Source organism: Sus scrofa, chromosome 15 (assembly GCF_000003025.6).
Source record: "Sus scrofa isolate TJ Tabasco breed Duroc chromosome 15, Sscrofa11.1, whole genome shotgun sequence".
NCBI classification, from domain to species: Eukaryota; Metazoa; Chordata; class Mammalia; order Artiodactyla; family Suidae; genus Sus; species Sus scrofa.
In genome coordinates this window covers 59218151-59238473 of record NC_010457.5, presented here as the reverse complement: position 1 = coordinate 59238473, position 20323 = coordinate 59218151, and the positions used below count along the sequence as shown (strand labels likewise).

The 20323-nt window shown below is 39.0% G+C and overlaps 1 protein-coding gene across 2 annotated transcripts in view; it reads left to right on the top strand.

Moving 5' to 3' along the window:
• The window catches only part of UGGT1 (UDP-glucose glycoprotein glucosyltransferase 1), a 123472-nt gene that overhangs the window by 26580 nt on the left and 76569 nt on the right, over positions 1–20323 (top strand). For both annotated transcript variants that reach the window (XM_021075942.1, XM_021075941.1), the window contains exons 10-17: positions 699–798; positions 2168–2228; positions 8042–8133; positions 9498–9648; positions 11867–11986; positions 13753–13838; positions 16808–16943; positions 20186–20317. In XM_021075942.1, the coding sequence (XP_020931601.1) occupies positions 699–798; positions 2168–2228; positions 8042–8133; positions 9498–9648; positions 11867–11986; positions 13753–13838; positions 16808–16943; positions 20186–20317 (878 nt within the window). The remainder of the gene's footprint in view (positions 1–698; positions 799–2167; positions 2229–8041; positions 8134–9497; positions 9649–11866; positions 11987–13752; positions 13839–16807; positions 16944–20185; positions 20318–20323) is intronic.

Below are 20323 nucleotides of genomic sequence, written 5' to 3'. Positions count from 1 at the left end.
ATTGTAATACTAAAAGCAAATTTGTCTCAATCTTTATGTCTTTATGTATATGCATTTTTTAACAGTTTGATGGCAGGATGTGTATGTGTATTTCTGTTCCAAAGAACTATATATCAAGGGTTTTCCCTCAACATAATTTACTAAATAAAGTCTTTTGTGTACTTTGTGATATTTTGTAAATTCAGAAGGAGGAAAAGGATGTGGGATGGATTTACCCTGTGCTAAATGTATTAGTTTATGCGGGCAGATCAAGGAATGGCTTCAGTAAACACTCTAGGGGCCTAAGAAGTGACTAAAACCCGAACTTAAACCATGGACACTCTCTGAAATGGAGGCATGGTAGGGAATCCTTTTTTGTTTTCCTTTTTATGGCCACACCTGAGGTATGTTGAAGTTCCCAGGCTAGGGGTTAAATTGGAGCTGCACCTGCCAGCCTACGCCACAGCTATGGGAACACTAGATCTGAGCCCTATCTGTGACCTATGACATAGCTTGTAGCCACACCAGATCCTTAACCCACTGATTGAGGCCACGGATTAAATCCTCATCCTCACAGATGTTGCGTTGGGTTCTTAACCCATTGAGCCACAATGGGAACTGTTACCATTCTTAATTACCAAGAAAAGAGTAGGAAATTATATTTTTTCCTGTTTCTCATTGCTTTACATTAATACACTTTATATTTAACATTGTTGCAGATCTAAGTTTCCAGACTGCTGCCCGGATCTTGGCTGCTCCTATTGAGTTAGCTCTGGTGATTATGAAGGATCTTAGTCAGAATTTTCCTACCAAGGCCAGGTAACATGGAATAATAATGCTTTGAGACATTCTTCTTTTAACATGATACCTAATTATCTTTATTTGTAAAATGAAGCCATTAAAATATGAAAGTGCTTAGAAAATTAAAGTTCTACTGCCAGCACTGTATTGCTAGTGGCACCGTTTTTCTGAGGAGGCGACAAGCCCTATTTTGTGTGGTTGAATACACCAGTCTGGGTTGTATTCCTGGCACTGCCTCTTGCTAGTTTTGTGGACTTTGCAAATAAACGACCTCTCTTTAAAACAAAAATAGAAATACCTACCTTTTAGGATTGGATGAATTAACAATATTTAATGTATGTAGACATAATTAATCTGGATCTGGTACAGACTCTGGTGTTCTTCTTCCTGAGGTTTCGTATATGTCATCTTGCTCATTCCTGATGAAGAAAGTGAATTATAGAGGCTGATTTGTTCATAGTGACTGGTTAAGATTTTGAATGCAGGTTTTCTGCTCTTGCTTTCAATTCTATGATGATTCTTCACATCCTATACATAATTTTTTTTTTTTTTTTTTTTTTTTTTTTTTAAATCTTTAGGGCCTTACCTGTGGCATGTGGAAGTTCCCAGGCTAGGGGTTGAATTGGAGCTGTAGCTGCAGGTGTACACCACAGCCACAGCAATGTGGGGTCCAAGCCACACCTGTGACCTACACCACAGCTCATGGCAATGCCAGATCCTTAACCCACTGAGGGAGGCCAGGGATCGAACCTGCGTCCTCAGGAATGCTATGCTAGTCAGATTTGTTTCCACTGAGCCATGATGGGAACTGCCACATACATACTTGTTTTAAAACTCGTTTTAAAAGCCACATTTTTAGAAACTTAAATGATTGTCAGTCTTTTTCTTGAGTTGCTGCATGAGCTGTTTTGACGTCTCATATGAGGTGTTTTGTAAATAAATTTATTTGATTAGTCTAGGAAAATACTTCTCAGATAGGACTTGTCAACATTCTCATAGAGTCAAGCATGCTGTTGAAGATAATTGTGTAAGATTTCTGCCTCCACCACAAGTGGTAAATGGGATGAGCAGTCTACTGTCTTAATTTGTTTAACATTTTCCTGTGAGCTGTAGAGATCATATAAAGAAATAGTGTTACATATGTTTGACTAAACATTAAAATGTAACTTACTACCATTGCTTTTCCTTGGTTTTTTACCTTGTGATAATGAAATTATACAAATCTAAGAAGAGAAATGTATTCATCATTGTAAAGATTTAAGGCTTTCTCCATTTAGTTTTTTGTAATTTATTGAACAATGTGTTGTTTCATACTTAAATATAGGGTAATTGAAGATGTTTATATCAAATACTAAACCAAGCACTGATAATGTTTTTATTTCCTTAGAGCAATTACAAAAACAGCTGTGAGTTCAGAACTTAGAACCGAAGTGGAAGAGAATCAGAAGGTATAAACCAGTGGAAGACAGTAGCCTTTCTGTTCTGTATTATAGTTTTAAAGATATGGGAATCAGAGTTAAAGTAGTGACATTCAATAATTCTTTTTTCAAAGATGATGGTATTTTGATTCATTTCTGTAATCTTTTTTATACTTCCTTTTTTTAAAAATTTTTTTTACAGAATGAAATACATATATTTAAACACAATTACATTCACACAGTATACTTCCGGTTTTTAATCAAAGTTGAATATGAGTATAATTCAGAGCATCATGGTGCTACCAGTTTCTTTAGAAAAACAGCATCCTCTGAACATATCTCACTCCCTCTGTGTCCCCCTTCCCAGAAGCACCTGCTTTCAACTCCTGGTTGATTCTTTTTTTTTTTGGCTGTGCTTGCAGCATGTGGAAGTTCCTCAGCCAGTGATAGAACCTGTGCAGCAGAAGCAACCTGAGTCACAGCAGTGACAATGCTGGGATCTTAATCTGCTGAGCCACCAGGGAACTCTTCAGTTGATGTTTTTTTTTTTTTTTTTTTTTTTTGTCTTTTGTCTTTTTTGCGGTACATGGAGGTTCCCAGGTTAGGGGCTGAATCAGAGCTTACAGCTGCCGGCCACAGCCACAGCCACATAGGATCTGAGCCGCATCTTCAGCCTATATGATAGCTCATGGCAATGCCAGATCCTTAACCCACTGAGCGAGGCCAGGGATTGAACCCACAACCTCATGGTTCCTAGTTGGATTCATTTCCGCTGTGCCACAAGAACTCCATTTAGTTGATTCTTTTGATATTTATCTCCAGAGTTTTAGCAAGCTTAAATTGGTACTTTCTCAGTTTTAGATCTTGTATATTGGCCTTCTCTTACAAGGATGAAGTTTGAATTTATTCCACTGCTTCTCCCCATCTTCCTATCATCTAGTATTCCACTTTCTCCATCTCTCTACCATCCGTATATTCTTGTCATAATTTTATGTCATAATTTATTCTGCCACTATGGAGTGGTTCTTTATGTCTGGTGCCTATCAGTCATCCTGTGACTTTCCTTTAACCTTTTTTGTTGGATCTCCTATTTCTTGAATTCCAAGTTTTTGCTTACTCCCTTATTTTGGTGCAGCAAATCATGCTTCCTGAGAAAAGTTGCATGCAAGATAAATTTCAGACTCTGAGAAATCAGCTTTCCATTTCTGTTTTTTATTTGCCTGTATATAGAATTCTAGGTTGGAAGTCTTTAACCCGCTGGATCCTTAACCTGTTGAGCCACCAGGGAGCGCCTCATTTCCTTTAGTTTTGGGAAATTTTCTAGAATTATTTGTGTTTTTTCCATTTGGTTTCTCTCTCTTTATCTATCTATCTATCTATCTATCTATTTATTTATTTTTGTCTTTTTAGGGCTGTGCCTGTGGCATATGGAGGTTCCCAGGCTAGAGGTCGCATCAGAGTTGCAGCTGCCGGCCTATGCCAGAACCTACACCACAACTCATGGCATTGCCGGATCCTTAACCCACTGAGTGAGGCCACGGATTGAACCTGAAACCTTGTGTTCCTAGTTGGATTCGTTTCCACTGCGCCACGATGGGAACTCCTGGTTTCTCTTTTCTGCTTTTTTCTAGAACTCCTATTTATTTAGTCTTAAGATGTTATGCCTTCTAGGCTAGTTTGGCCTAATTCAAAACTTTTATTTCAAAACTGTTTTCCAGTTCTTTTGTCTTTTATTTTCAAACTTTCTGGGAAGAATTTTCAGAAATTTTTGTTGAGATTTTTTTTTTCTTTAGTTATCGAATTTTTGATTTACAATGATTATTGTAATTCCTGGATTCTTCTTTTTATGGTGTTCTCTTATCTTTCTGAAGATGTGAGTGGTTTACATCTGTGTTTTCTCTGCCTAGTCTATTTCCTTTTAAGTTGCCTCTCTTTTTGTTTTGGTCTCTTATCTTTTTTTTTCTTCTCTTGGGTGTGCCAAAGGCATCAGAAGTTCCTGGACCAGAGATTGAACCCCGGGCCCCAACAGTGACAATGCCAGGTCCTTAACTGCTTAGGCCACCAGGGAACTCCAGATTTGTGCGATATAGTCACAGTGGCCTTAGAGGGAGTTCTTTGACTTAGTTTCGTTTGGCTTTGCTTGCAGCATTTGGAAGTTCCCAGGCCAAGGATCGAATCTGTGCTACAGCAGTGACCTGAGCCATAGCAGTGACAATGCCAGATCTTTAACCACTAGGCTACCAGGGAACTCTTTGTCTCTTGTCTCTAATGTTAAAGGCTTTCCTTAGATGTCTGGTGATCTCTAGCTGACTGGTCATATTGTAGAGTGAGGCAATAAAAAGCTGATTGAGGAGTTTTCCATTATGGCTCAGTGTTAATGAACCTGACTAGTATCTATGAAGAACCAGATTCGATCCCTGGCCTCACTCTGTGAGCTGGGGATCAGGCGTTGCTCTGGCTGTGGTGTAGGCCAGCAGCTGTAGCTCAGATTTAACTCCTAGCTTGGGGACTTCTATATGCGGCCCTAGAAAAGCAAAAAAAAGCTGATTGGAAGCCCTAAGGGTGTGGCTTTGTGACTATATGCTAGGTAGTGTGACCATTTCCTAGGGAACTCCAGGGACAGAGTCTTTAAACCTTTCCTTTTTGAGTTGTTTAGTTTCCAGAAAAGGATCTTCTAATCTTCTGCCTAGAGAGTGAGATCTGGCTGCCAGAGATGTCCTAGCTCAGTAGGGCAGAGCATTTGGTAACTTCCGCTGAATCCCCTCTTTTCAGAAGGGAACTGAGGCACTTTGCTCTATAGCAGAAATTAATACAAAATTATAAATCAACTATACTATGTTTCATTTCATATAGTTCCCAGATTTTCTGTTTTACTTTTTTCAGGGAATGAGCCTCCTTTTTTTTTTTTTTTTTTTTTTTGGATTAGAGGGAATTGTGACAGCAGTTACCTGCCTGTATAAAATCAGCAGGGGAGTGTGGGGGCTCTTATCTTAAAAAGGCTTTCTATCAGAATTCATTTTTGCCTAATAATTACCCGCTCATGTACCTGCTCTTTTTGCTGCCAATTCTGAGCCTTTCAGGATTGTTCCACTGGGTAACTTGGGTTTCTTATGGGCTTTCCCACAAGAACACATTCACGTTCGGCTGTCCCAGCATTGCTGAGACATTTGCTATTCACACCTCCCCTTTCCAGCTTTCAGAATTAGTTGTCCTTTTTCTTTCCTGTTCTCTCTTTCCTTGTGGATTTATAATTTGAAGAGAGTTCCTTCCCTTCTTAAAAGACTCACATTTCAAGAGAGTTTCAGGAGGGAAAAAAGAAGAAATGCTTGTGTTCAATCTGTTCTTTACCCCAGATTTTCTTAATCTTTCTGTGTATTAGTTAATTCAATAGATTTGAGGAATAAGTAAATCAAACAGATCTCAAATATTTACTAAACTGAAGTTATTTCAGTCACTGATAGTTTTTATTTACTTAATTTTCAATATTCACAATAAATGAATATTATTTTATTCAAATATTATCAAATATTCTCTTAATTTTAGGCCCCTTCCCCCATTAAATTATTATTATTATTATTATTATTATTTTGTCTTTTTCTAGGGACGCACCCACGGCACATGGAGGTTCACAGGCTAGGGGTCTAATTGGAACTGTAGCCGCAGGCCTACGCCAGAGCCACAGCAAAGCCAGATCCGAGCCGCGTCTGCGACCTACACCACAGCTCATGGCAATGCTGGATCCTTAACCCACTCAGCGAGGCCAGGGAGCGAACCTGCAACCTTGTGGTTCTTAGTCTGACTCGTTAACCACTGAGCCATGGCAGGAACTCCATAAATTATGTAAGCTTTATGTTGGTACTTCCTGAATTCAAGTATAAACAGATTGAATAATCAGCAAGGTCCTACCATTAGGACAGGGAATTGTATTCAGTACCCTATGATAAGATGTAATGGAAAAGAATATGAAAAAGAACGTGTATAATGTATGTATAACTGAGGCACTTTGCTCTATAGCAGAAATTAATACAAAATTATAAATCAACTATACTTCAGTACAGGCTTTAAAAAATTATAAAGCACATACAAAAATGTGCACAAATGCTACCTCTTTAGTGTAATGCATTTTCTCACAGCAAACCCACCTGTCTTGCCAGCATCCAGATGTAGAATAAGGTAGGAGCTGTGTTCAGGCAGGAGTCAGTCTATCTTATAGTCATAGGATGCTGGGTGCAGTCTGGGACCAAGTGGATATGGAGCTTGTTTCCCCCATGTAAGAAATTCTGGGAGTTCCTGTCGTGGCTCAGTGGTTAACGAACCTGACTAGTAACCATGAGGTTTCGGGTTTGATCCTTGGCTTTGCTCAGTGTGTTAAGGATCTCGTGTTGCCATGAGCTATGGTGTAGGTCGCAGATGTGGCTCGGATCCCGCATTGCTGTGGCTCTGGCATAAGCCGGCGGCTACAGCTCTGATTGGACCCCCAGCCTGGGAACCTCCATATGCTGCCGGTGTGGCCCTAAAAAGACAAAAAGATGAAAAACCAAACAAATTCTTACTCTCATCGACACAACTTTCTATTATCCCCTTATGTCACTTGTCATTTAATCCCGGCTGGGCAAAGAAGCAAGGGCCATGGCTTCTGCATTGTTTTGTTTTGTGTTTTTCCCATGCAGCACTAGACCTTATCGTTCATTTCTCTTGATCCACTGACTGTGAGGGAGTGAAGGGAACTCTGTGGTCCCTGCCCATCTCTCCCAGCCCTGGCAGAGTTAGGGGAGTAAAGTTCTCTCCTTTGTATCGGATTCGTTTCTTCTCTTCTCTGCTGTGTGGTATTGGATATGTGACCAGTAGTCCCAGTTTCCTTAGAAAGAAAGAGGAATTGAATGGAAAGATTGTAAGTCAGCAGAAGCTACAGTGTGGCATCAAGCGGTGTTTTCAGAGGCTCAGGCTGGTCTGTGGGCTGCAGGGGCTGCACATTTACGTGTGCTCCACCACTTCAGGGAGCAACAGTTGGAGGGCCTCACAGAGGCTAGGTTGCATGGAGGTGCTGTCCTGAGCTCAGCTATCCAAAGATTCTTGGCGCGCCTTGGTTCGAAGATGTTTAAAGGAAGTATGGGGCTTTGAAACCCTTTTTTCTGTCTACCTACCTACCTACCTACCTATCTATCTATCTAATTATCTTCTATCTATTTATCTAATTATCTTTTAGGGTTGCACTCATGGTATATGGGAGTGCCCAGTCAGGGGTTACATTGGAGCTATAGCTGCTGGCCTCCACCACTGCCACAGCAATGCCAGATCCAAGCCATGTCTGCAACCCACACCATAGCTCATGGCAATGCTGTATCCTTAACCCACTGAGGGAGGCCAGGGATCAAACCTTCTTCCTCATGGATATTAGTTGGGGTCATTACCACTGAGCCATGACGGGAACTCCTGAAACCCTTTTAGATTAGACGCCTGGACTTCATGAAGAAGGCCCAGCTCTTAGTAACTGCTGGCACAACCTTGGCTGGCGTCACACACAGGGAAAGAACAGAAAATTGGCTCTTGGCCCTTGGCTTATTTAACACCCTCCCGCGCCCCAACATTATAGCAGAGTTTTCAGTTATTGTTGGAAGGAGAGAAAGGGAGGGTGCATGCCACATAGACCCATAGTTTCCTTGCAGTGGAGCAAATGATGAGAATGGTCTGTGGGAGAGCATGAAAGGAAATCTTAACCCAGCCTAGGGTTTCCTATAGTAAATAAGAGGATGTCAACATCTGTACATATAATAAAGTTAGAAACATAGAAGTTTTTGTTAAACATTCTCTTCCTGTTCCTTAATAAGTTTTTAATGTTTCAGTATTTCAAGGGAGCTTTAGGATTACAGCCTGGAGATTCAGCACTGTTCATCAATGGACTCCATATTGATTTAGAGACGCAGGATATATTCAGGTACGGATAATATTTTCCACTCTCTGAAAAGTATTTAGTGTGTGGCTCCTTGTGACACGTCCAGACGGTTGTTGCTCCTTGATGTGACATGTTGCAAAGCCTGATGATTTATCGGGCCCAGTGAGTGCATTTATGTAGGCTTCTGTTCTGGCTGAGATGGGGAGGATGATAACCTGATCATTTTTTATCATAGTGTACATCTGAGACCTTGTATGTTTAAGGCTCAAGTGTCTTTTGAAGACGCCCTTTTAGAGCTGCAGTTTTCCTGTTAACCATAGAAATGAGAAAGAGCAGGTTCTGTTGCTTCCAGGAACAGTGTGAAGCAGGTTTATTCACAGTGTTGCCTCTGGTATCTTAGAAGGTGTTCTGTCTTGCACACATTATTTGAATACCCATATTTGTTTTGTTAAAATGTAATTCAGGACTAAACTGCTTTAAATTGTCCTCCTTAATTTTTGGAGGGTGGGTGTAGTAGACATTTAGGTATAATTCAGATCTTATTCTTGAAATTAGAATCGGCACAGGTGACACTATGGCTTCATAATAGTAAAAACGAAAGCTATTGTTAATGCTTCAGAAAAAGCAGTTTTCACAGAGCTATTTTTCATGTAATTATTTTAATTGAGCTTTTATGTCTGCATATTGCTTTAAAGCTATATGCTTTTAGAGCTAGTAAAGCTTTAAAGCTATGTGCTTTTAGAGCTAGTAAAAAAAAATAGTAAAGGACACATTAGAAGATTGCCCATGTTTTTTTTTTTATTAAAAAGATATCATCTTAATGTTCCATAGTATTAAAACCGTGTATTTGCTTATTTTGAACGGTTTTAAAATAACACAGAGATAAGGGAATGAAAAGTATTTCCTTTTCTTATTTCTCTTCCTCACCCAGCCAACCTCTCAGATGGGTGTGGATTCCTGGAGACCTTTTTCTGTGATCACATGTGTGTGTGTCTGTGTAAATTAATACTGATATTGAAACATATTAAACCTATATCATTTAGTATATATATATGTTAAATTATTTTCAGTTAATTATAGGTTCATGTGTTGTAAGAAATAGCTCAGGGAGATTACTTCAATGTTTTTAAAAACTTACAATATAAAATCCAGATTTAGGATGATTTCACCCTCAAATTGTGTTGTTTATATTTAGAGATACTGTCTATAATTAAACACGAACCAAGAAGCAAGTCCTACCTACTTTGTTCTACATATTTTGACAAAATGAAGCAAGGGAATAGTTGCCTTTTTGAGTTCTCAATTAGTTTCATAGGGTGTTGAGTTTGAACTGATTTTTTTTCATGGTGAGAATTGCTTTTTTTTTAAAAAAGCCTTTCTACTAAATACCTATTTTTTTTTTTCAGTCTGTTTGATATATTGAGGAATGAAGCTCGGGTGATGGAGGGCCTGCACAGATTGGGAATAGAGGGCCTTTCTCTGCATAATATTTTGAAACTGAACATCCAGCCCTCTGAGGCTGACTATGCTGTAGACATCAGGAGCCCGGCCATTTCGGTAGGTATTCCGTGAGCATGTCCAAGGGGCACTCTGGCCAAGTATTTTATTATGATTTTTGCATTTGTCTTTTATGAGAGGTAAGTTATTCCTAGTATCTCTTTTGTTGGCATCAAAGATTAACAACTGTTCATATGGGGCTATGTGTGCATAATAAACTAGCCTCTTAAATGTTCCAAAAAGTTGAGTTGTTGTATTTAATGTGGTTAAAATAGTGATTTTCCCACTTTCGTATCCCTTTAGGGTTCAGCTGAGCATTCTTAGGAAAATGTTTAGCTTGTATTTTCCCAGCTGCATGCAAGACTTGTGTGATCCTCACGGATTCTAGTTGGGTTCATTAACCGCTGAGCCATGACAGGAACTCCACTTTTAGATCTTGAAAGATGCCATATCAATATCCTTCATCGATTTCTTAATTACTCAACAGTTTTTTAAAGACTTAATGTAGGTTGAAATATATAGATCTAGTGTCTCATATTTTGTATTTTACTTATTTTTAAAAGATGGGGGCTGGTAGATGCAAACTGTTACGTTTAGAATGGATGAGTAATGGGGTCCTACTGTACAGCGCAGGGAACTGTGCCCAGTCTCTTGGGTTAGATCATTATGAAAGATAGTATGAAAAAAGGAAAAAAAAAAAAGAATGTGTGTGTATGGGTGGCTGGATCGCTTTGCTGTATAGCAGAAATTGAAGAAACATTGTAAATAAACTAAAATTGAAAAAAAAATGCTTTTGCTGTGTGCCATAGGGAAAAAAAATAAAGGATATATTTAAATATCTTTTATAAATTCACAGTTTAGGAGTTCCCATTGTGAAGCAGTGGAAACGAATCCGACTATATCTATGAGGATGTGGGTTCAATCCCTGGCCTCACCCAGTGGGTTAAGGACCCGGCATTGCTGTGATCTGTGGTGTAGGTCATAGAAGTGGCTCGGATCTGGCGTTGCCGTGACTGTGGTGTAGGCTGGCAGCTGTAGCTCTGATTTGACCCCTAGCCTGGGAACTTCTATATGCTGTGGGTGTGCCCCCCCAAATAAAAATAAATAAATAAATAAATCCACAGTTTAAAATTTAAGACATGCTAAAGAGTATTTATTGAAAACCTCTTCACCCAGATGTCCAGTTTTTCTCCTCTGAAGCAGCAGGCAGTATCAATTTCTTGTATATCCTTCCAAAAATAATCTATTTACCAGATTAAGGTGGTAGACACATACTTCCCACCTTGCTCTTTTTGTACAAATGTTATGTACTATTTATTTATTTATATTTAGGTTCGCACTCTAAGTGGAAGTTCCTGGGCTAGGGATCAAATCACAGCTGCAGCTACTAGCCTGTGCCACAGCCACAGCAATATCGGATCCAAGCCACATCTGCGATCTGTACCACAGTTTACAGCAATGCTGGATCCTTAACCCACTGAGTGAGGCCAGGAATCAAACTCATGAATACTAGTTAGGTTCTTAACCCACTGAGCCACATTGGGAACTCCACATACTATTTATCTATTCCTTTCTTTATGGATGTTAAGTTGTTTCTGATTTTCTACTGTTATAAGCAGTACTATTATGGCCCTTTTTGTACCTTTGTCTTCGTGCATAAGTGTGAGAATTTATTTGGGGTAGATTCCTAGAGCTGGAGTACTTAGGAGTAGGATGGAATGAAAGGCTTTAACTTTACTAGGTCATCTCAGAAGTGACTGTTCCAGGCACCAGAACTGGATGAGAGCTCCCATTATTCTGCAGTTTTGCCTATTCTTGGATTTTGACAAACTTAATTTTTTTTTTCAATGTAATTAGTGTGAAATTTCATTGTGCTTTTTCAGTTTATATTTCCTGAATTATTAGTGAAAGAGTACATCTTTCCTTGTACTAACTGCCCATTTGAATTTCCTCTGTAAGTTTCTTACTCATATTCTTATTCCATTATTCATATTCCATTTCTCATATGTTGCTTGCCCTTTGTAATTGATATTTTAGATTTCTATAGATATTCTTGACATCGGACCTTTATCGATTTTGTAGGTTGTGAATACCTTATCCTGTTCTGTGGCTTGTGTTTTAGTCACACACTTTTCTACTTTATCTTTGTGTTTTTGAAAATACTCTTTTCCTGTGTGATTCTTTTTGAAATAATTTGAGGTCTTACTGTTATTTCTGCAAATTTCACTATTGGTGACATAAGTGTATGCACTGTGTTGTGCTTTTTTTTTTTTTGTAGTGGATCAACAACCTAGAGCTTGATAGCAGATATAGTTCATGGCCTTCTAGTCTGCAGGAGTTGCTCCGCCCCACCTTTCCTGGTGTCATACGACAGATCAGGAAGAACCTGCACAACATGGTAAGTAAAACTCCTTATTGCTTGGCTGTGATCTCTGTTTCTCCCTCGCCTTCTCCCCTCCTTTTCTGTCATACCTAGAATGTTCACTCCTATCCATTACCAGCTGCTTCTCCCCATCACTACCATCACTAAATATGCTCTTTTTTAGCTCCATATTCAAACGGAAGGGGTTTGGAAATGCACTGATCATTTGTAGGGCTGAGACTCAGTGTACAGGGAAATGCTCCTCATCCTCAACCTGAAGGTTTAGATTGTGTTGATTTAGTTTGTTTTTTTGTTTTTTTTTTAGCTACACCAGCGGCATACGTAAGTTCCCCAGCCAGGGACTGAACCCCTGCAGTAGCAGCGACCCGAACCACTGTGGTGACAACACCAGATACTTAATATGCTGAGCCACACAGGAACTCTGGTATTGTTTGGGTTTTAAAATTGTTCTCCTTTTTCACTCAGATGACTATGTCCCTGCCATTTTTCTTGAATATCATAATCCCTAAAATCTAATAGTTTTGATTATTCCCTTAAATAAATCTGTCAGCTCCTCCTTTTTTATCCTCATTTCACTACTTGAGAAAGATGGAGGAGGAGGAGGGCTCTTAGTTGGTCCTCTTTGCCCTCTCCTGTCTTTCTCTGTCCTCAGGTGGCTCCCAGAGAGATCGGGGGCAAGTTAGTGCCAAGATTCGCTTCCTCAGAGCTTTCAAGGGAAATGATCTTCTGTACTTTCCTCACTCTTGAAACTGCTTTTTTCCTTCCCAGTCAAAATTTTGATCTCTTAACCATATGAGATAATTTATTCAACACTGTTAGATGTGTATTTCATTTGATTAATGAGATTAAATGAGATGATTATTATTTCTTTAAAGTGCATCACGAGAGCCTAATACGGGATAGCTATTATTATGATTTTAAAATTGGGTTTTAGGCTGTTCCCTTATGGCACAGAGGGTTAAGGATCTGGTGTGGTCACATTAGTGGCTTGGGTCACTGCTGTGGCATGGGTTTGATCCCTGGGCACGGTTTAAAAAAAAAAAAACTAGGTTCTAAAATTTTTTCTTTCTTTTTTTTGGCTTTTTAGGACTGCAGTAGGGGCATGTGGAGGTTCCCAGGCTAGGGGTTGAATCAGAGCTGTAGCCAATGGCATATGCCACAGCAGTGTGGGATCCAGTCGTGTCTGCGACCTACAGCACAGCTCACGGCAACGCTAGATCCTTAGCCCACTGAGCGAGGCCGGGGATCGAACCTGCAGCCTCATGGTTCTTAGTCATATTCATTTCCACTACGCCACAATGGCAACTCCCCTAAATGAATTTTTAATTGAGAAATCCTTTGAATGAGTATACAAGAAGCTAATCTCCATTTTCTAGGCTGGGAGAGTTAATAAAACTGGTTTTGTTAGATGTAGTAAAGAATAGGTATTAAGTTCCCTGGTGGTCCAGTGATTAGAACGCAGTGCTTTAACACTGTGGCCCGGGTTCAATCCCTGGTTTGGGAATTGAGATTCCACATTAAACCACATGCTGTGCCCCACCCCCCAAAAAAGAGTATATTTAGCCATCTGGATACAATTCCAGTGTTATTAGCATAAGACCATGAAAAAATCATTTAGCCTTTTAGTGCCACATTCTTTACAAGGGAGGGTAACTGCTATTGTATAACTTCTTTTTTATGGGTTCAAAAGTGGCTGGAAAAAGGTGGCCTTCTGGTGTAAAGACTAGGGCGTTTTTAATGGCCCCATGTCATTTCATGTTTTCTTTCCCCTTCCTTTCCAGGTTTTCATAGTTGATCCTGCTCATGAGAGCACTGCAGAGTTGATTAACACAGCTGAGATGTTCCTCAGTAATCATATACCACTAAGGTAACACTGTATTGATTCAGCAATAGATCTAATTTAGCTGAGATTATCTTTGCCATTTTTAAATGCAAGTCTGGTTCTACTGAATTGTAGGTTAATTAATCGTGGGGATTGTTAATGGCAATTTTATCTTTTGTTCAGTATGAAGCCAGTATCTTTTGTGATAGAGAATTTGATTCTCAATGAATAAAATTTTACCATCATTGCGTTATTAATAAATAACCCGTGTAAGAATAGCATCTGGTTTCAGCTTGCTTCCCAATGAAAGAGAATTTTCCTAAGTATGTGTCCACATCACATAGTTATCTGCACCACTTTCAGCAGAGATAAGGAACTTTGCCAAGAACTTTTTTTGGACTATCAAGTAAATGTATGTTCAGCTTTTTGTCAATGCAAATAGGCACATTTATTCACTTGTGTTACCAGATCTACCAGCAGGGCCAGCAGGGTTTCCACTGCCTTTTAAGAACCATGTTTTAAGGTTTTACATATAAGGATTAGATCATCTCACATTCTGAATAATATCTGGTAATTTTACATATTGATAAAATTTTAATTCTTTGAAAACATGAAAATGAAGAAAAGAGCTCTTAGCTAACCAATGCTACTGTGTATTCTGTACTTAGCACTGAGCTACATGCTGTGAGTGCTATATAAGCCACCTTTCTACCTTCTTGGAAAAATTACTGTGCCTACTTTCAGTAAGATATTTGACCAAGTGCTGAGTCTTGTCCGTGTATTAGTTATAAGTGCTTTAGAGTTTCAGGTAAACAAAAGATTATAGACAGATATTTGGGAAAGACAAAGGATTCATGGAAAAATTGGATTCAAGATAGGCTTTGAAGAAAATAATGGGTTTTCATTGTTGGAAAAGCAGAGATTTTGAGTTTAATGAAATTTTTAATGTAAACATGAATACCACCTGGTTGGGTGGAGAATTACAGCCAGAGCTATGTTTTGGTTAAAAGGGAAATATAAGAACAGAAAAGAAGTTGGCTCATGATACAGAGTGGGCCATGATTAAATAGCTAGTGAATTGCATTGAGGGACAAGAAGAGGGTATGTGGTTTTCACATTGCAAAGGCGGTAAGATGAAGGCATTTAATGCATAGGCAACAGAGAGGGAAGTTGTGAGCACCTGGTAGAAAGACCCAGGGCGTAAAGATGCTTGTGTGTTGTTAGTACACAGTTAGGGAATATGGTTTCTAATGGTTGGACTTTAAGGGACCCTCCCTAAAGAACGAGTTTTGTATCTCCAGTGAGTCCTTTTGAATTAATGTTCTTACGTTTTTTTCTAAGTCTGTGTAAGTGCTTATGTATAAGTATATAATTGTATAAATATTTATAAATATATTTATATAATTACAATTTCAAAAAAAAAAAAAAAAAAAAGGGGAAGATCCCAGGCAGACGAGCTATTGTTTGGTTTGAGTTGATGTGTTAGACCAAGGAGAGGAAGGGATGATTGTGCTTGATGATGGGCCTGGGAGAAACAGGAGTCTGAATTTTGGAACTTAGCTAACAGAAAAACCCTGATGCCCTTTTTAAAAACTGGATACTTGGGAAAGGAAATTACTCTGTGAAGAGATAACTAGGTTCTAGCCCTTATCTTTATTTTCATAAGTATAATACTTAGGTCATTTCTACCTGGAGCTCTATTACGTCAGAAGAGAGATTTTTTAAAAACAAGACAATTTTCATTTAAAAACAAACATTCTCAACTACCTCATCCATATATGTACAAATTCTACACATACCTGCTGAGAACATAATGTTTGTTATAATGTTTATATTTTCTCTATTTTTTTAGGCTGTACTATTTATTTACTTATTTATTTTCTTTTTAGGGCTGCACCTGCAGTATATGTAAGTTCCCTGGCTAGGGGTTGAACTGGAGCTGCAGCTGCGAGCCTACACCACAGCCACAGCAAAGCCAGATCTGAGCCTTGTCTGTGACCTGCACCGCAGCTCATGGCAATGCCAGATCCTTAACCTGCTGAGCTAGGCCAGGGATTGAACCTTCATCCTCATGGTTACTAGTTGGTTTTTTGTTTTTGTTTTTTTGTCTTTTTGCCTTTTCCAGGGCCACTCCTGCGGCATATGGAGGTTCCCAGGCTAGGGGTTGAGTCTGAGCTGTAGCCACTAGCCTACACCAGAGCCATAGCAACTCGGGATCCGAGCCGCGTCTGCAACCTGCATCTCAGCTCACAGCAACACTGGATCCTTAACCCACTGAGCAAGGCCGGGGATCGAACCCACAACCTCATGGTTCCTAGTCAGATTTGTTAACTACTGAGCCACGACGGGAACTCCTAATTTAGTGTGAAACTTCTGATTTTTTTTTTTTTTTGACCTGAAATAACAGAAAAAAGAATGCTAATATCAGTGGCTTTTGTGATTTGCTATAGAGGTAGGATTTTTTTTTAATTTTTAAAATTTTATTTAAAAACTTTTATTTAATAAATTAAATTTATTAAATTAAAATTTATTTTATTTTTTAATTTAATGCAGTTTTGTATTAGCTTCAGCTTTATAGCAGAGTGAATCAGCTATACATATACATATATCCATTCTTTCATAGATTATTACAGAACACTGAGTACACCTCCCTGTGCTATATATAGTACGTCCTTGTTAGTTCCCTAATCTTTATTTAAAAACAAAATCTCCATGTAAAACTATAGCAATACCTTTCATTTCAGTAATGACCTCCTTTCATTGATGTGGAAACAGCTTGCTTTCATACTTAAAAAGTCTAAGCCACCTTTAGGAACCTGCTTTTCTAATCTGTAAGTGATGGATGCCTTTGCCAGCCGTGTTAGAGTAGGATACAAACTGTGGTTTGCAAGAGAGGACTGTTTTCCTCTTAGCCAGAGAATTTGTGGTGGTACAAGGATGCCTTTCTTTTTTAAGTGGTTGCATTCTTTGAAATGTTTCTTTTTCTTCTCCTCGCCCTTCCCCTTCTCCCCTAGACTTGGTTTAATCTTTGTGGTTAACGACTCTGAAGATGTGGATGGAATGCAGGATGCTGGAGTGGCTCTTCTGAGAGCATATAACTACGTTGCCCAAGAAATGGATGATTACCATGCCTTCCAAACTCTGACACATGTATGTTTTCATTCAAAGTGGCAAATAATATTTTAAAATCCAACTTACTCTGAGAAATAATATGTGGTAAGGGGATTAAAGAGGAAAAGGTAAATTATTCACCCAAACTTTATGCATTTGACATTTCAGGAGTTGCTTTTACTTTATTGATATACCAGGGTTAATAATAGATTGCTGTGATTTCAGCTAAGATATGATTCCTTAGATACTAATTCTGTAGATACTAATACACTAATGTATCTTAGGCTGCTGCCTTTTGGTGATTTAAAATCACTAATTAATGCCTTTGGTAAATGTGATATTCTCTACTTCTTCAAAAAAAGTTTGTTTTTTTTCCGTTTAAGACCATCATGATAATTTTTGTAAAGAATCAGTTTAAGGAAGTTCCCGTCGTGGCACAGCAGAAATGAATCTGACTAGGAACCATGAGGCTGTGGGTTTGATTCCTGGCCTTGCTCAGTGGGTTAAGGATCTGGTGTTGCCGTGAGCTGTGGCATAGGCCTGTGGCTACAGCTCCGATTCGACCCCTAGCCTAGGAACCTCCATATGCCTCGGTGTGGTCCCAAAAAAAGAAGAAAAAAAGAATCAATTTAATGTTCAAGTCATGAAATTCTTTTTTTTTTTTTTTTGTCTTTTTGCCATGCCTTGGGCCGTTCCCAAGGCATATGGAGGTTCCCAGGCTAGGGGTCTAATCAGAGCTGTAGCTGCCCGCCTACGCCAGAGCCACAGCGACGCGGGATCCGAGCCGCGTCTGCAACCTACATCACAGCTCACGGCAATGCCGGATCGTCAACCCACTGAGCAAGGCCAGGGATTGAACCCACAACCGCATGGTTCCTAGTCGGATTTGTTAACCACTGAGCCACGACGGGAACTCCCAGGGACACTTTTTATTAATTGAAATGTTCATTTATTTATTTGGCCAACTTTTCTTAAAGACACACCACTTGCCAGGCTGCTAGGGTTACAAAGAAGAGTCGGATTTCCCCCTGTCCTCAAGGACTCTTGGGGGATACCTCCCCACATATGATTTAATACAGTGTGGGAAGCACAGCTGGTTACAGCAGCACTAGGACCTCGCTCCGCTAGGGATGGCCATGGGCATTTTTGTGGAGTTGGAAGTTGTCCCAGCTTAGTATAGGAGGAAAACAGGAGTCAGTTGAACAGTGGCTGCAAATCAGAAGTAGTGATTCCAAGTTGTTAGCATGACTTGAGTGGAATATGTTGAAAGCAGAGTGGAGAGGAGAACCTGGTCATTGAGGCCATTAGGCAGGGTAACAGGTGTCCAGATTGCAGAGTTAAACTCCAATTAAAACCTTATGATAAGCCATAAAAAAGAACAAAATAATGCCATTTGTAGCAACATGGATGGAACTAGAGACTTTCATACTAAGTAAAGTATGTCAAAAAAAGAAGGACAGATACTGTATGATATCACTTATATCTGGAATCTAATATATGGTACCAGTGAACCTATATCTACAGAAAAGAAACTCATGGACTTGGAGAACAGACTTGTGGTTGCCAAGGGGGAGGGGGAGGGAGTGGGATGTACTGGGAATCTGGGGTTAATAGATGCAAACTATTGCCTTCGGAATGGAAAAGCAGTAAGATCCTGCTGTATAGCACGGGGAATTATATCTAGTCAATTGTGATGGAACACGATGGAGGATAATGTGAGAAAAGAATGTGTGTGTGTATATATATATATATATATAATATATAGATAAAATGTATGACTGCGTCACTTTGCTGTATAGCAGAAATTAACAGAACATTCTAAATCAATTATAATAGAAAAAATGAGTATCTTAAAAAAAACCTTATGAAAACCTTATTCTGATGGAGCTCCCTGATAGCTTAACAGTTAGGACCCAGCATTGTCACCTCCTTGACAGGCCCAGGATGTTATGCATGCCACAGGCGCAGCTCCCCACTCCAACTCCCCCTAGAAAACCCACCTCAATCTGATGCACATAGGGAGATGAATCTGATGAAGGGTAAAGAAGGGTAAAGAAAGTGGCCAAGTAGGAGAGATAGGGGAGGGATGGATTGGGAGTTTGGGGTTAGTAGATGCAAACTATTGCATTTAGAATGGATAAACAACAAGGTCTTACTATGTAGCACAGGGGAATTCAGTATCTTGGGATAAACTATGATGGAAATGAATATAAAAGAGAATCTATAGGTGTATAATTGAGTCACTTTGCTGTATAGCAGAAATTAATACAACATTGTAAATCAACTATATTTCAATAAAAATAAATTAATAATAATTAAAGTGGCAGAGATACTAGTTTGTGAGCTGTTGCTGTGATCTCTGAGAAATGATTGTGGACTATAGTTAACAGTAGGGCTATGAGAATGAAATAAATTCAAAAGAAGTTGCTGAGGGTAAGAAGGTTTTAAAGTCTGCCTTTTGGGTTTTTCCCTTCATAGCTATGTGTAGGAATGAGAAGATATTGGTTTCTTATTTTTTGTCTTTTTAGAGCTGCACCTGCAACACATGGAAGTTCCCAGGCTAGAGGTCGAACTGGAGCTGCAGCTGCCGGCCTTCGTCACAGCTGCAGCAACACTGGATCCTTAACCTGCTGAGCAAGGCCAGGCATTGAACCTGTGTCCTCATGGATATGTTGGGTTTGTTACTGCTGAGCCACAACAGGAATTCCAAGAGGATATTGCATTTTCTTTTTTTGTTTGTTTATTTTTAGTTGCAACAGGAAAGAAATATGTATGTTCATTATAAAAATTTTTAAAAAAAATTAAAGTGTATTGATTTAAAATCTTTCTCCTGTTTAATCCTGCTCCTTAAAGGCAGCTGCTGTTAAAAGCTTGCCTTGCATCCTTCTAGATGCTTCACTGTACATGTGCAGACATAGTTTTGTTGTTGCTTTATGTTTACCTTTATAAAACACAGATTATGCCATATATATTTTGAATGTTTTTCCCTTTAAACATCGTGGACATGAGTTTTTATTTCAGTATTTATAAATATTCAGGTTTTAAAAAATTAACACAATTTAGCATTTGGGACTTAACATATGAACCAATTGAGTCATTTTAAGAATGTGTCATTGCTAAAGAAGGCATAAGGAAATACATGGAAGAGTTGTTAATATGTCCCATTTGCTCTTTTGAGAGAAATAGCTCTGTTTTCCTCTACATTCTGATATCTTTTGTAATAAATATTCCAAAATTTGTATTTAAAAGGGTAGTTGGTTATCTGGTTTTTCTTTCTTCAGATATATAACAAAGTAAGAACTGGAGAAAAAGTGAAAGTTGAACATGTGGTCAGCGTCCTGGAAAAGAAGTATCCGTATGTGGAAGTGAATAGCATTTTGGGGATTGACTCTGCTTATGATCAGAATCGCAAGGTAACA